The 17821-nt window shown below is 44.2% G+C and overlaps 1 protein-coding gene across 1 annotated transcript in view; it reads right to left on the bottom strand.

The window, feature by feature from the left end:
• The window catches only part of LOC149463576 (cholesterol 7-desaturase nvd-like), a 45635-nt gene extending 29381 nt beyond the window's left edge, over positions 1-16254 (bottom strand). Inside the window, exon 1 of the mRNA XM_089675147.1 lies at positions 15851-16254. Coding sequence (XP_089531273.1) covers positions 15851-16244 — 394 coding nt within the window. The 5' untranslated portion in view covers positions 16245-16254. The remainder of the gene's footprint in view (positions 1-15850) is intronic.
• Between the last annotated feature and the right edge of the window lie 1567 nt (positions 16255-17821).

Raw genomic sequence — 17821 nt, 5'->3', positions numbered from 1 at the left:
AGAGTGGCTGCCAGGTACAAACCCAATTCCAAAAAAGCTGGGGCACTGTGTGAAATCTACACAACCAGAATGCAATTATATGCAAATCTCATAAACCCATATTTTATTCACAACAGAAACCAAATATTTAAACTGAGAAAATGGACCATTATAATAAAATATTAGCTCATTTGAAAAAATGGCTGCAACAAAAAAGTTGGGAGAAAAAAAAAAAAAAAAAAAGTGCTTCTAACAATGAACTAAAAGAACATTTTGCAACTAATTAGGTTAATTGGCTGGCAAATGATCAGTAACATGACTGGGTATAAAAATGGAATGTTAGAGAGTAAAGACGGGCAGGTGTTCACCAATGTGTTAAAAGCTGGGTCTACAAATTGTCCATTTCAAAAGAATGTTCCTCAGTGTATAAATGATCTACAATACATATCAAATGATTCAGAGAATCTGGAGAAATCCCTTCACCAGGGACAAGGCTGAAATGTGTTAGTGGATGCTCATGATCTTCAGGCCCTCAGACAGCACTGCCATAAAAACCAGCATGATTCTGTGATGGACATAACTGCATGGGCTCAGGAATACTTCCAAAAATCATTGAACATTTTGCCATCCTATCCAAAAATGTAAGTTAAAGTTCTATCATGTACGTTAGAATCCATTTATTTGAAATGGTCTGTTGCAAAGTAGAAAACTGTTCTGTGGTCAGACTAATCAAAATCTGACACTTTTTGGCAACCATGGGCACCACGTCCTCCACACTAAAGAGGAGAGGGACCTTCCAGCTTGTTATCAGCAATCAGTTCAAAAGCCTGCATTTGATGGTATTTGGGTGCATTAGTGTGTATGGAATGGTCAGTTTCTGGCAAGGCAAAAATCAATGCTGAAAGATGCATCCAAGTTTTAGAGCCGTATTTGTTCCCATTCAGACAATGTCTTTCAGCAAAGGCCTTGCATAATCAGTGGGATAATGCTCAACCACATCCTGAAACTATAACACAATGGCTTTGCGGTTGGAGTCCCGGTGCTCAACTGGCCTGCCTGTAGTCCAAACCTTTCACCAATTGAAAATATTTGGCACATCTTGAATGGAAAATACAACCCAGGACTGTTGAGCAGTTTAGAATCCTATATCAGGATTGAATGGGACAACATTCCTGAGGTGGGATAGTCAATTGAGTACTCTATTCATGCCTCAGTGGTGAGAAAGAATACAGGAGACATGTGCAAAGACTTTGGAGAATATCTATGCTCATGTTGAAATACAATACTTCTGCATTTGACTTGGTTTACTTTTAAAGTTAAAATTCACAGTAAATGTGCTGGTATGCAAAACTGGAAACTGACATCAAATGAAATTCAGGCACACTTGGGCCCTTTCCATAGAGTATATTTCAACATGGGTTCACTCAAATGACACTAGGATTATGCAAGTTCTAACAGTTTGCAGTAAGTTATCTTTCCACTTATCAGGTGTATAAGTAGGTCAGGCAATAGCTGCGAGGACTGTGAGTTTATATTAGATGGCATCTATACAAAACAAAGTTCCTATGATAAATGCTGCTGGAATCACTAATATCTTTCAACTCCCTTTGTGATGCGAGAGGCAACCGGTCTGCAAATCAGCCCTTAACTGGGTATCACCCCAAATGCTTCTGTTCTCATCTGTACAGAAAGATTCCAAAACCTATAGCCTTCACTGAATAGCAGCTTCCATTCAAAGCTTCCTACAAGTATTTCGCTGTGCCCAGAGATTCCCTTAAAAGAGACCCTGACACCAACTTAAAAGACACAGAGTCTCACATTCTACTGCCCCAGCTACTCTACCCCATCCCCCATATCCCTACATAATGTTAAAGTAGGCAATACTTTTTTTATTTTGGATAGAGCAGAGGGGGGTTAAAACACCATCAGATTTCTTTTTTCGCCATCTCCCATTGCAGAGATTTCCCTTCACTTCCTGTCCCATCGCCAAAGTAGTGAGAGGAAACCCATGCAAATTAGGAAACTCTTTGCGGACCCCCAGGTCACCAGAACTAGTGTCCCCATTGAAAGATTTCCCCTCTATTACCTTTCTGGGGACAAACTAAAATTTGGGATTTTCTTTTCATGTAACTTTCAATGATAATGGTAAACAGGACAGAGCGTGAATCTCCTTAACAGGGGCACAGACCGCAATACAAACTGACAGATATTCAAATCCATCTCCACTATCAAAAACTAAAAAAAGTTTTGCCTTTAGTTATACTTAAAGTGACAGCTCTGAGGCTGCCAACATCCCACCCAAAATGGCGGTGACAAGCAGTTGTTCCAAGACCCATACACAAGGGAAGCTTTTACAGCTAAACACAACATGCATATCACTTTATGAGAAGTTTGTTGAAATGAATGGTCCAACAGGGTCTATAAACAAAATAAAAAAAGGGAATGCTGGCCTGTACCAGGTTTTAAAATGAGCTGGCACCATCATGCTAGAATGAATCTATGTAGCTTCAACTGAATTACATGGCCTAAATGCCACCTGAAGTGAATAAATCTTCAGTGGTTGCATATGTCCTAGTCTGCCTCACATCAATGCTCTGGCAGTAGTCCACAGAGGTTATGAAACAAATGCCACTGAATAGTTACTGGTCTGCAAGCAGACACCAGTTAGTCATTTTTTGCCAGTTACACAAGAACCAAAAGTATTCCCAATGTAGTTCAGCTCTTTTAGCCCCGCTTTCTTATCAAATATACTGTAGACCTCCTGTAAGTAAACCAAATAGTATTTAAAATAGGAAAGTTTTTAAATACAATGCCCATGAACACTGGTTTGAAAGTAAAAGCGTCCAGTGAAATTTTTCCCTAGGAATTCCACAGCAGTACAAATGGCTCCTTAATCAGGACATGCATAGATTGCTTGCAAAGATATGAGCATAGAATAGAACAAAAACATGCAATATACACCATTTCATCACATTTTGAGGCTAGTCAAGCCTACATTCTGTTCAACTGGAACCAGTCTCACCAGAAATTCTGACCACAGGACAAAGGTTACTACAATACAAGACGCCAGCTTATGTAATGTTACACTCAGTTACTGAACATTCCGTTCAGTTAATTGTTCGGAAATACTGGTGAGGTTTGGAACCTTGTCTCTGGTCCTGTCGCATCCAAAATTTGAGATGCAACAGTTTTTTTCAAGCTATTCATGCCAGCATTAAAAGGCAAATTCTACACAATATAGTTTGCTAGATTTCGGTACATGCTCCTTTCCTGTTTGGATCTTTAGTCATTTTAAAGATGCACAAGGGTCTGGACCCAATAGTTGACTGAACGCCCAGGTGGACAAGAATAGTTAGAATTACATCAGGAAGGCCTGTTTCAATACCCAAAATATATAGAAAGCCAACTGAGGACTCAAAGTCACTCTTGGGTGGTTTTACACTTTAAAAACAGATCTAAAAAAGGTTCTTTACACCCAACTTTGATATCTGGTTCCACCACTGTATTAAAGTGGTTCAATATTCTATGTGTTTGTATTCTCTACAAGGAAACTGGAAGCTACAACATCTGCTGGTGATAGAAACCACAAGACTCTTAAAGCCAAGAAAGTGTTGAAGATAAAGATGGCAAGGCAACTGGCAACTCTGTCCAAATATTCAATACTACATTTGATAGTCAGAAAGCTAACACCATTCTACTGGCTATACGGTGTTCATGTTATGAAATCGGCTGCTAATCTAAACTAGTTGTATGCCCCAATGACATCTATGGATTTGCCAAACTGACTGCAGAGCAGATGGCAGAAGCTAAAAGCATGCCAAGAGCCAAAATTTGAAGCTGAAAGTCTCTGAATGGTGCAAAGAGTGCAATGGAAATTTCAATCATCTCATCCCACTCCAACTAGTGTCTTAACCTGGAGGTTTCATGGCCGACCCCTGAGAAAGGGACAGAGGGATTTGGTCCAAGACATACAGCCTGGAGCCATGCTGTTTTACTATTAAACATTGGAAAATTCCAATATGCAAGTAATATTTAGTTATAGCAATCTGTCCTCTAAAACACCACTTCATTTAAGGCATCAGTCCACCTAAAAAACATGTTCTAGGTTTGCTTTTTATCAGAATGCTTTATGGTGGATCCCATTAAAAATCGATCAACTTCTATATAATTGCAATTTGTTCAATTTCATCATTTCAGTCAATAAAACATTTGCTGGTCTACTGAATTTGCTTAGGAATGGTTGCCATCCTTTGTTCACTCAACTGTATAAGCCAGTGGTCTTCAAACTGTGGCCCGGGGGTTGGATGCAGCATTTTGCTTTATCCAGCCCTTGGGGCACAATTCCTCTCTCCGACGCCAACGACGGGGCACAATTCCTCTCTCCGACGCCAACGACGGGGCACAATTCCTCTCTCCGACGCCAACGACGGGGCACAATTCCTCTCTCCGACGCCAACGATGGGGCACAATTCCTCTCTCCAACACCAAGACATTTTCTGCTACCACAGGTCACAGTCCAGCTCCTCAAGTCTGAAGGGCATTAAACTTGCCCTTTGTTTAGAAAGTTTGGAGATCCTGGTATAAGTGATCAAAAGCTTGAAAACTGCTACCCAGGGACCGAGACTGCAACATCCAACTGCTTGTCACAACCATTACACAGAATTTAATGTTATCACTGGATTCTCAATTTATTACAGAGAAAGCAGCAAGAGGAGTGAGGCTTGCTGGGTTTTGTAACAGAAGGGAGTTCTAGCAAAGTTGTTTTAGGCTCCTATAACACGTGTCAAATACAAGGCCCGGAAGCCAAATTCAGCCCATAAGGCCATTTCATGTAGCCCTCGCACCCAGGGCTTTTTTTTTAGCCGGAATGTGGCAGAGTGGTGCAGAGGTCAACTGGAGGAGGGGTGGAAGGGAGATGTATACAACCTGTAAAAGAGCTGAACCCTGCATAGCACACCCCTGAACCCTGCATTCTACACAGCATGCTCCTGAACTCTACACTATGTAGTGCAGCAATAAAAACCTGCACTCTGTACGTAGCATATGCCTGAACTCTGCATACTTAGTCTTCTGGCTACAACCAGTCCTTTGAAGGCAACCCTATTGCTGATTAAGCCCGTGATGAAATGGAGTTTGACATCTCTGCCATAGAACAAAAATCCAAGGGGCGCACTGCAAGGGCTTGAAAACACTAAGCAGCTATAATAGGCCACTTTTCCTATAATCAGTATGAGCACTGCTTGAGCAATCTGAGCCTTCGCACAGAACAAGGCCATGGCCACAAGATGGAAATGAAAAAATAAGCAGGCCAGTCAGACGTAGAGATGGTTGGCTCCTGGTGATGGGCAAGTATTTCACTGATCTCATAAGCTTTTGCAGGTCTTAGTACAGGATAGGCAGGCAGTTGTAAAGCCAGTTTTGTTTAATTTAGGTCCTCTGTTTCCAATGTAACCACAACAGAAGAACACCAATGACTTGTTTAGCTAGATTAGCCTGTCCAAACCCCTCACTCACCTGAACTTTCTAATCGCAGACTCCAAACCACTTTCATACAAGCTTTACAACAACATGTACTGAATATGCACAGTTTTTATCCAGCGTTCACTGCCCTGCCCATTACTAACTGAAAATGCTGGCTAATTAGTTTCCAACACAATAAAACTGGCTCGTTTGTTCTGCACACAGTAGCTTAAAGACCAACTTTGTTATCAGAGAGGGAGAATAAAGCCATTACAAAAAAAACAAACAAAACAGTACACAATTTGAAAAAAAGTCATGACAGCCCAACTATAACCTTCATTTTTTGGCATTTTAAACCCTTTCCATGCAAAAAATTCACCAGACACGTAGAGGTAAAGAACTACAAAGCATGAGACTCCAACTGAGCGTTAACCTATATGTGCAACCCTAGACCTTAAAATTGCCCTGAACTAAAAAGCAACTGGGTTCCACATTGCACCGTCCCACCCACCCACCCACTATGAACAGGGGGCATTAAAAATACGTGGCTGCAATGTGAGCACCCTGTGCGCACAGCATATTGATGCAGAAGGTGGCTGATATTATGGCAGAACTGCTCTCAGCATCTTCAAAGACGGCTCACCACCAGAAGAGTGAGGACAACCCAGAATGTCACCAGGAGACAGACAAAAACTGAAACATAAAATACAGCTGGTGGGGGGCCTCAAGGTCCAATCTTTAGGCACAACTAAACATACCCAATGAGACAGACTAAGGGCTCATGTACACGAGCAACTGCTAAACTCAAGTTTAGGAGCTTTTGGCATTTTTTTGCCAAAGCTCCTAAACTCAACTCCATAAAAGCCTATGTGTCCATGTACACATAGGCTTTCAGCAGAGTTTAGGAGCTGCCACGGTTAGATGAGGTACCTCCCTCTCCTGAATCAGAAAAATCGCATGCAGGATAGGAAAGTTCACCGGCAGCCGCAGGAAGCACAAAACCGCAGCAAAATTGTGGTACCACAGTTGCTGCGATTTGTGTTTTCCCGCAGCTGGCATTCAGGGTAGGCTCATGTACATGGAGCCCAATACAAGCATCAATAGGTTTAGAAACCATTTGTAGCAAAACAAACTGAGCTGAAATGTTTATGCCAAACACAAATGTTCTGGGAAGGATGGTTAAGGGTGCATTCACACTTGCAAACATACCATGTCTGCAATCAGCTGTGAGAACCCTAGGGGTAGGCTTATGAAGCAGGTTAAGGGTAGGCTATGAGTAGGCAGCCCTACTGAAAGCAATGGGAAGCTGACAGCTCTTGTTTAGTGCCTTGAAAAAGTATTCCCACCCCTTGAAATTTTCCACATTGTCATATTACAACCAAAAATGTAAATGTATTTTATTGGGATTTTATGTGATAGACCAACACAAAGCGGCACATAATTGTGAAGTGGAAGGAAAATGATTTTAATTTTTTTACAAATATCTGAAAAGTGTGGTGTTTATTTGTATTCAGCCCCCTTTCCTCTGATACCTCTAACTAAACTCTAGTGGAACCAATTGCCTTCAGAAGTCACCTAATTATTAAATAGAGCCCACCTGTGTGCAATTTAATCTCAATATAAATACAGCTGCTCTGTGAAGTCCTTGGAGGTTTGCAAAAGAACATTAGTGAACAAACAGCATCATGAAAGCCAAGGAACACACCAGACAGGTCAGGGATAAAGTTGTGGAGAAGTTTAAAGCAGGGTTAGCTTATAAAAAAAATCCTAAGCTTTGAACATCTCACAGAGCACTATTCAATCCATCATCCAAAAATGGAAAGAGTATGGCACAACTGCAAACCTACCAAGACACGGCCATCCATCTAAACTGGCAGGCTGGGCAAGGAGAGCATTATTCAGAGAAGCAGCCAAGAGGCCCATGGTAACCTTCGAGGAGTGGCAGAGATCCACAACTCAGGTGGGAGATTCTGTCCACAGGACAACTATTAGTCGTGCACTCCACAAATCTGACCTTTATAGAAGAGGGGCAAGAAGGAAGCCATTGTTGAAAGAAAGCCATAAGAAGCCCCGTTTGCAGTTTGCGAGAAGCCATGCGGGGGACACAGCAAACATGCAAGAAGGTGCTCTGGTCAGATGAGACCAAAATTGAACTTTATGGTCTAAAAGCAAAACGCTATGTGTGGCGGATAAATAACTACACATCACCCTGAACACGCCATCCCCTCTGTGAAACATGGTGGTGGCAGCATCATGTTGTAGGGGTGCTTTTCTTCAGCAGGAACAGGGAAGCTGATGGGAAGATGGATGGAGCCAAATTCAGGGCAATCTTAGAAGAAAGCCTGTTAAGAGTCTGCAAAAGACTTGACTGGGGTGGAGGTTCACCTTCCAGAAAGACAACAACCCTAAACATACAGCCAGAGCTACAATGGAATGGTTTAGATCAAAGCATATTCAGCAGTTAGAATGGCCCAGTAAAGTCCAGACCCAAATCAAACTGAGAATCTGTGGCAAGACTTGAAAATTGCTGTTCACAGATGGTTTTCATCCAATCTGATGGTGCTCGAGCTATTTTGCAAAGAAGATTTGGCAAAAATGTAATTCTAGATGTGCAAAGCTGGCAGAGACATCCCCAAAAAGACTTGCAGCTGTAACTGCTGGTGGTTCTACAAAGTATTGATTTCGAGGCTGAATACAAAAGCACACCACACTTTTCAGATTTGTAAAGAAAAAATTAGAAAACCATTTATCATTTTCCTTCCACTTCACAATTACGTGTCACTTTGTGTTGGTCTATCACATAAAATCCCAATAAAATACACTTACGTTTTTAGTTGCAACATGACAAAATGTGGAAAATTTCAAGGGGTAGGAAGACTTTCGAGGCACTGTAGCTAATCTCACCCACTCACATGTAATTGCTCATGCAAAGATCACATGTGAGTGATTGGTTCTGGATGCAGACTGGGGGGATTGGGGCACAGAAGGAACCAGAGAAGACAAAATTTAGGCAGACCAAACTTCAGCTTTGGTTCTTTTATTGCTTTGTGGTAGAAGCACCGATGTTCTTCATAACCAAGAACATAAAGGTTCTTTTTTACGAACATGTTATACAGTACTTAACCTGCTGTGTGTAGGGGTTCTGCACAGAGCAGCTACAACCATTGTCTTCTCGGGTCCCCTGGCACTTCTGCCCCCCCAAGTGCCCCCATCGCAAGCCACTTGCTATGGGGCACTTGAGCGTGTGCTCTCCTGAGCTCCCGCTGCTCTGAGCCAATGAGGAAGGGAGAGAGCCGCTGCTCTCATGCACATCTCTGGATCAAGATCAGGCTCAGGTATGTATTGGGGGGGCAGTGGAAGCTACATGCATAAGATTTACCTTAAAGGAGAGAATTCATTAAGATAAAAACTTTCTGCCTTTAGAACCACTTTAAGGATGAATATCTCCTCAATGAATGCAGCTTCAGAGGTCAGAAGGATTTGTTTTGAAGATAATTTACTACATGGACCATAACCTATATCAGGAAGTTCTTGTCATTACTTATGTCACATGATGTAAAATCTGAGCAGTGAGTGCCCATGTCTCCTCTCTGTTCACAGACTGTATACTCTGCAGTGAATGTCCGAGTCACCATGCCTTTGCAATCTTGACAGATTTCTTGCCATCAACCATCTATTGCAGCTTGGCACTAATGACCTGTTGGATTATTGTCCTACAAAGGATGGTAGACATGGAAACTAAGACCAGGAGATGAAGTAAACAGTCAGGCCTCATTCACACTGGGCATTTGCATAGCTCTCTTGAATGCCTTTCTTCTGGCAGAAGAAAAGCAGCATCAAAACTGCACCTAAAGCTGAAATTTTGTAATTGCTTTTAGGCATTTTTAGGTGCCTCAAGAGCTTGGGGATTAATTTCATTGGCCAGCAGTGTTTTGAAATGCCTTAAAACTCAGTTGCTAAACACGGCTAGCATTAACACGCATTTACACACGTTTTGGTGCATCAAACTTTTTTTCTGCCAAAACTGTGCTGCTCCTGAACACACTAGCAGTGTTTTTTTTCTGCCCCCAAACGCCCCTGCCTCTAAATGCCTATGTGTGCATGGACACATGGGCTAACAGAGGGGCATTTAGAAGTAGAAGAAACATCACTCCTAAAAGTGGCACTTTTTTTGTTGCCTGGTGTGCATAAGGCCCTAAGTTGGGCACTTGTTTTCTAGAAAGTCAGCCTGGAAACACATTGATAGTTATCACATGCTGGTAACATTAGGCATTTACAATTCAAAAGTGCATAATCCCTTACATTCTTAAAGACAGACAAGCAGGTGGAACAGCATTTCAGAAACGCCCAGAAATTTCACATTCAGCACAGAATTTGTATGAACATCAAAAATAAACATTGGTTCCACCACTGCATATAGGTTAAACTAGAATTAAAGGCAAAACTTGTTTTGGTCAGAGTGGAGATGGGTTAGAACCCTTGTCGGGTTTGTATTGCTCCCTCTGCCCATTAGGGAATTCTCCCTCTCCATTTCTCCTGTTTACCGTTACCATCAAAAGTGATCGTAAAGAAATAACTAATTTTGTGTTGTCTCCAGATCAGCAACAGTGGAAATGTTCAGTGGACACGCTACTTCTGGGGACTGCCTACGGATTTCCTTAACCACTTCCCGTCCGGTCCATGTACATAAATGGCTGGACGGGAGCAGTGCAGGAGCAGGTTGCCGTTCATAAATGGCGCCCGCATTTTCAGGTTGTGCGTGCTGCCTGGGAGCGCACGGCACCTCGATTCGGTGCCCGCTGTGTCCTCTGGACACCGATCGCTGTACGGGACCTCTGTGTGAAGTCCCAATCATGTGATCACTGTTTGGCCAATCAGTGATCAGATGAATAGTAGTAAGCTAGATGTCATTTCTGAATGATCAGAGAGGTCACATGGTACAAGGCTAGTCATAACAGCCTTGTACCATGTGACAAGCTGTGACCAATCACAGCTCTCAGTATTTCTCAATGGCTGCAAGAATGCAGCCAGAGAGGAGAAATTATTTTTTACAGCCTTTATGGGTGTAAAAGCAATCATTGTAAAGAAAAAAAAAAAAATGTTGCCGCCCCACAAGTAGTACATTGTCACTATAGTGACACTGTACTGCTAGGGTAACAGTATGTTAAAAAAAAAATTATTTATACTATATATTACTATATCACATCCTCCTACAAGCTTTAACCAGTGCTCTGCTGAAGTCACCAGACTGCTCTAACTCCTGCTGAGAAATGGTATTTAGCAGTTTAGATTTACCAAAATTATAATTTTTGGTTATAACTAATTTGGGTTTTTTTTTACTAATAAACTTGTTTTTTTTTTTGTTTTTTTTTTAATTTAAAAGATAACTGAATAAATGATGGCCAAGATTTATGAAGAAAGATTTGCAAAATTATTTAAGAAAAACACTTTCAAAATTTTTGGACTCTCTTTTATATAGCAAAAAACATCCCAGTGGTGAATAAATACCACCAAAAAAAGTTTTATCTGTCTCAAAAAAATGCTAAAAATTCATATGGGTACAGTGTTGCATGACCGCGCAATTGTCATTCAAAGTGTGATAGCGCTGAAAATTGGCCTGGACGGAAAGGGGGTAAAAGTGTCCGGACCTGAAGTGGTTAATTTGCAGGGATTTCCTAATTTCCTGTTTTGGCTATGGGACAGGAAGTGAAGGCAAATCTTCCCAATCAGACCCAGATGGCAAACTGAAGGGGTTAGAAGGGTTCTCCCATATTCTATCCAATTTTTTATTATAAAGTTTTGCCTATAGTTTACTTTAAAGTGTTACTAATCCCACAACAGTATACTCAGTCTGTATATGCAGTCAAGCATGCTTGTTATACTCACTGTGGAACCTAACGTAAGGGGTTAATACTAATAGCCTTTTTAAACTGTTTGATCCCTTCTTTTCTGCCCCTCCTCTTGCTGAAATGACCACCTGATACAGACTGAATCTGCAGTAGCATGCACATGCTCAGTTTGGTGTGTATTGCTAGACAGGGTTTTTTTTTTCTTGGGAGAGCGCATGGGAGATGTCTGGACAGCTGACTGCACACAGGCTCAGACATCTGTCCCTAATTGCAGGTAACCTGATGATGTGGCTAAATGTGAACAGTGGCAGCCACTGTCAGCCTGTCCTTCATTTACATAGGCTGATCGGCCACTGCTATTCATATGTGCCCAGGGGCGGACTGACCATTTGGAAACTCGGACACTGCCCGAGGGCCCGGGGTCAGTAGGGGGCCCCATGAGATGCCCCTGGTACCTTTTTCATAGGATTGGGCAAGGACACAGGGGCCCCATGATCCCCTATTGCCTGGGGGTCCCATGAGTTGTCAGTCCGCTCCTGTATGTGCCTTTCATTCATCTGCTGATTCTTGCCACTGGAAACTGGTTTATGCGGCTAAACGGCCCTGTGAAGGAGGCCTGAGGCTACATTCACACAAATGTCTGTAGGCGCAAGAATCCTTAAATCCTAGCGTTCTCAAGCACCCCAGGAAACCATAGGTGGTATGTACATCTGGCCATAGACATAAGAGCTTGTACTTGTGCAAACACTGGTGCGATTTTGTATCAGCAGTCACCTGTGCATAGGATGTATTCCCCAAAAGTGAATCTTCTGTACTTGGGAAATACGTCATAAGCACATGCAAACCAGGGCAGCACAGTGGCTAAATGGTTAGCATGTCCGCCTGGAAGTACAAGGGTCGTCTGTTCGAATCCCAACCACGGCACCACCTGCCTGGAGTTTGCATGGTCTCCCTGTTCCTGTGTGGGTTTCCTCCCACACTCCAAAGACATGCTGGTAGGTTAACTGGCTGCAATGAAGAACAAAAACAAATGCGCACCAACCTTGAGCATTACCTCAGTAAGAAAAAAAAAAGTGCTTTTATTGAAGATATATACTAACAAAAGTGGCAATATATGTGGCATATAAAATCAAAAAAAGGAACACTGGAGTAGGAGACAAGTGTGAATCCCATTTCTGAGGGGACTCAGGGTAAAGCTGACACGTTTCGAAGGGAGATCCCTTCTTCCTCAGAGCCCTGAGCAGAACGAAAACTCCTCCTAAAAGCTTTAACCAGTTCTCTGCTGAAGTCACAAGACTGCTATATACTGGTGATAAGAAAAGGTATTTAGTAGTCTAGATTTACCAAAATAATTGCACTTTCATGTACTGTGGGAGACCAGCTATAGTGAATGCAGGGTCCTGGGTTTAGTATCACTTTAATTTTCCTATGAAGACACACGCTAGTGACATTGGATCAAAAAGGGAATTCTCTTTTGGATAACAAGGTTAGCACGATGCAGATTGTCATGCCTTCAGCAATTTGTTCTTTGTTAATTAGGCATTATTAGTATGCCTTATCAGTTTGTAATTCTCTGTTCATTGTGTAACTGCTCCATCTAGTGGCTGTTTGTATACACTGCATCTTTTCACAGTAGAAGTTTGACCCATTTCAGGTTCCATAGCTTGTAGCCTATGAACTCTGATTACATCATCAGCCCTGCTCATAGCAGCCATTCCCTCATCACAGACTCCATTCCTGTGGTATGCTGGTAGGATCCAGCCCTCACATTCAGGTTCACAATAGCATCGTCGGTACGTCTACACACATGTCTATATCTTATGCATCTGTGTTTTATGTAACCTACATGTCTTACATGTGTTTATATGTGCATTGCCTTACTGTAATGTATAATATGCTTTGTCACATGGCAGACAGTGTTACTAAGCGCCTTATTTTCTGTTCCTCAGTTTCACCTCTTATATCTTTGCAATAAAGACAAAGTTGGACGTTGCTTCTTTGTCAACTCATTGCCGAGAAAGGTTTAGCTGTCTGTCAAGCTATGTACCTTCACACATAAGGAGGACAGAACACAGATTGCCATGCGATTTTGTCGCTGCGAAACCACACCGCAGATATGCGGTTACAGGAAGTCAGGGGTGCACAAAATCACATATGTGATTCTGCATTTCCGTGGCTCGCGTGCGCCCTACCTGTGCAGATATTCGTGGCAGTCATCACCGGGTCCCGGCCGGTGATTACTCGCTGGTGCCTGGTAAGTGCCGAGCATCTACGACAGGGGGTGGCGGGGGAAGAACAGTCTCTCCCTTGTCATCTCCTGCATGCTACTTTGCATGGCTCTGCATAGCACAGCCATGCAAAGCAGTGTGCTTACACTGGAAAGCACACACACAGGACACTTCGTAAAACAGCACACAGTCAACCCTTTGATCCCCCCACATGTTCACCCCTTCCTGTCCACTGCTTTTTATTAGCACTGATCACTGCATTTGTGTCACTGGGGATGTCAGTGACACCAAGTCAGCTCCCCCCCCCCCCCCCCCAGTGTCAGAATGCCTTCCGCAGTCCACCATAAGTCGCTGATCGCCGCCATTACCTGTAAAAATACCTTTAAAAAAAAAATCCCAGTATATATACACCGACATTTGTAAACTAAGTTACATGTATTTGTTTTTTTTCTTTTAGCAAAGATGTAGCAGAATACATTTTTGGGCTAAATGACAAAATTTGATTTACATTTTTTTACTGAGCGTTTAATAGCAAAAAGTCAAAAATACAATTTTTTTTCTCAAAATTATCTTTTTTTCTATAGCGCAAAAAATGTAATCACAGGCAATCAAATACCACTGAAAGAAAGCTCAATTCGTGGGGAAAAAAACCCTGTAAATTTAATTTGGGTGCAGCGTTGCATGACCATGCAACTGAAAAAAACTAAGTGCTGTAATGCAAAAAATGACTTGGTCAGGAAGGGGGGGGGGGGGGGTAAAGTAAATCCTCAGGAGGGCAAATAAATGGAACCTAACAAGTGTTTTTCTACAACTGCAGTACGATTAGGAATCACGGATAGAACCGCATGTCAAAAATCACAGTGTGAATGCAGCCTTATAGTGGAACTAAAGTAAAGCTGAGCAGGTGGGCTCTTTATTGCACACATGCAGAGTCTTCTGCAATCCAGCCTACCTGCCTGCTCACAATCTTCTCTGGAATGTGCATTGTGGATGTATGTGCAGCTCCGCGTGCATTCTCCGCGTGCATTCTCCGCGTGCATTCTCCGCATACCTCAGTGCTGGGATGGTTTCACTCCCATGCGCTTGAGTTACATCATTCAACACTGGACTTAAAGTGGAACTAAACTCTCCTATTGTTTTCAGCCAAGGAAGCATCCATCCTGGCCTCTGCTCTGCAGTTGCCATGGTGTTGCACATGTGATCAGTTGTGACACCAGCCATTTGATTGGTTGGCAGTACAAGTAAAGGTGACACCAATCACAGCATGCTGGGAATGGAACTTTAAAGCCATTATAGTAATAGGTTTAACTCCTTGGCGTGGTCGGTCCGCATATATGCAGCCTCAGCAGCTAGGCCTGGATGCCAACAGGTCACACATTTGCATACCTGATGTAAACATGTGACCAGTGTGCGCCCTGCGTGCTCCCAGCGACCCACAGAAAGCTCTTGATCGCTACCTGCGAGATTGGGGGGGGGGGGGTCACATGACCCTAAAGCCAACTCTGCCTCCCGGCATCAAAAACCGCTTAAAGAGTCAGGAGGTGCCAGTGCCAAGGTGTTAACCTATACTATGAAAATCAGGGCCCCTCCAAAAACAAGTCACAGTGCAGCAGTGGTATGTCCCAGGCTCCTGTCAAAAGTTTCATTAGTTTAGGCTGCAAAGTGCATACTGGGGGTTGCAGCCCCCCCTGGTCCCCCAACATAATGGATGAGGACCTCCCTAGGCACACTGCAGGGCACAATGAGCATTGCAGCTCATGACTCATTTCAATGGCCATGCTGGGCATTGCAATCCCCAAGGCTCATGGCAGAGGGCATGCTAAGAGTTGTAGCCCCCCCATTCCCCAGATCCAGGTGCAATAAAAGGTATGCTGGGCTTTGCAGTCCCCCAGGCTCACTTCAGAGGGCAGGCTGGGCACTGCAGACCCCCAGGCACCCTGCACAGGGCACTGCAGACCCCCAGGCACCCTGCACAGGGCACTGCAGACCCCCAGGCACCCTGCACAGGGCACTGCAGACCCCCAGGCACCCTGCACAGGGCACTGCAGACCCCCAGGCACCCTGCACAGGGCACTGCAGACCCCCAGGCACCCTGCACAGGGCACTGCAGACCCCCAGGCACCCTGCACAGGGCACTGCAGACCCCTGCACAGGGCATGCTGGGCATTTTGGCCCCCCAGGCACCCAGCACAGGGCACAGCGGCCCCCCCAGGCACCCTGCACAGGCCACGCAGGTCTTGCAGTCCCCCAAGTCCCAATGAACATGACATAGTGAGTTGCAGCTCCCCCCCCCCCCCCCCACACTGAGACCTGTAGTCCCCCCAGGTTACATACCGCAGACGGTGAGGTTGTGAACGCTGGTTGGCTCCAGGAGGTGGGAGTCCAGCAGGTGGTACCAGCCATTGGGGTAGACCGGGGGCAGGTCGCCCTTCTTCCTCCTCCTCCGCACCTGGTTGGCGGTGTAGGCTTTGTCCCGGCCCCTCTCAGGGATGTAGCCCACTTCCTCGGGACCCCGGATCAGCTCCACCGGTCGGGAGAGCTCCCACCATGCCCAAACCCCCAGAACTAAGAGGGAGAGCAGGAGGAGGGAGCCGAGACTGCGGGGGGAGGGGTCCGGGACAGACGGGGGCAGGAGCCGGGCACCGAGGAACCCGCTGCCTGCACTGGCCAACAGTACGGCACCGAGTACACAGAACAGAGCCAGCACGGAGCGCGGCACTGACTTCATCCTACCGCCACCTGCCAGCCACTGACCGCGCCCCGCCCTCCTCCGCCTTCTTATCACCTGCCGCCATAGCAACCGCCCGCCGTTCTGCCAACTCGCCCCCTCTGCCTCACCTGGCCTGGCCACCACGCCCACATCTCACTGTATACTGACATCTGTCACTGTATACTGACACCTATCACTGTATACCGACACCTGTCACTGTATACTGACACCTATCACTGTATACCGACACCTGTCACTGTACACTGAGATCTATCACTGCACACTGAGATCTATCACTGCATACTGACACCTGTCACTGCACACTGAGATCTATCACTGTATACTGACACCTGTCACTGTATACGGACATCTGTCACTGTATACGGACACCTGTCACTGTATACTGACACCTGTCACTGTATACGGACACCTGTCACTGTATACGGACATCTGTCACTGTATACTGACACCTGTCACTGTATACGGACATCTGTCACTGCTAATATATAGTCATAAAAGATGAACAGAAAATAGCAAACATAAATGGTGAATAATAAATGGTAAATGATAGTTCATCCAATAAATTAATTGTGTAATGAGTAAAAAAAGTTCAAGTGGCACAGAAGGATAATCTTCTTAGCAGCAGATTTCTAAGCAAACTTGTGACTGGAACAAACGGTAAAAGTGCGCACTCACCAGAAGCACATAGGTAATGCGCATATATATATATGTAACCACCAGGGATCTCTTAAATGGGCGGATGGTATCGGGTGTATAATGAGCTTCCTTCTATGGTATGGTCATCAAGCCTGGAACAGTATGGAAATCTGCTGAGTCCAGAGGTCCCCTTAAGGATGGATGGGTGCTCAGCCTGGGTACAGGGCTCCCTCCTCTGGATGCTGAATTCAGTGGGGATTATCTAATACAGCATAGAGAGAAATGGAAAGCCTTCTAGTCTGGCCTCTGCCATTTACTGTCCTGAACTCTCAACCAAAGTGATGTAAGGCGCTTCCGTCAACAAGCACACTAACATCTATCACTGTATACTGACATCTATCACTGTATACTGACACCTATCACTGTATACCGACACTTATCACTGTATACCGACACCTGTCACTGTACACCGACACCTGTCACTGTATACCGACACCTGTCACTGTATACCGACACCTATCACTGTATACCGACACCTGTCACTGTACACCGACACCTGTCACTGTATACCGACACCTATCACTGTATACCGACACCTGTCACTGTATACCGACACCTATCACTGTATACCGACACCTGTCACTGTATACCGACACCTATCACTGTATACCGACACCTGTCACTGTATACCGACACCTATCACTGTATACTGACACCTATCACTGTATACGACCATCTGTCACTGTATACCGACATCTATCACTGTATACTGACATCTGTCACTGTACACTGACATCTATCACTGACATCTATCACTGTACACGGACATCTACCACTGACATCTACCACTGTACACTGACATCTATCACTGACATCTATCACTGTACACGGACATCTACCACTGACATCTACCACTGTACACTGACATCTATCACTGT

Source organism: Staurois parvus, unplaced genomic scaffold (genome assembly GCF_062004578.1).
Source record: "Staurois parvus isolate SC_StPar_1 unplaced genomic scaffold, SC_StPar_1.0 ptg000154l, whole genome shotgun sequence".
In the NCBI taxonomy this organism is placed as follows: Eukaryota; Metazoa; Chordata; class Amphibia; order Anura; family Ranidae; genus Staurois; species Staurois parvus.
Note: the sequence above shows the minus strand (reverse complement) of the source record. Positions and strands in the feature narration are given on the sequence as shown.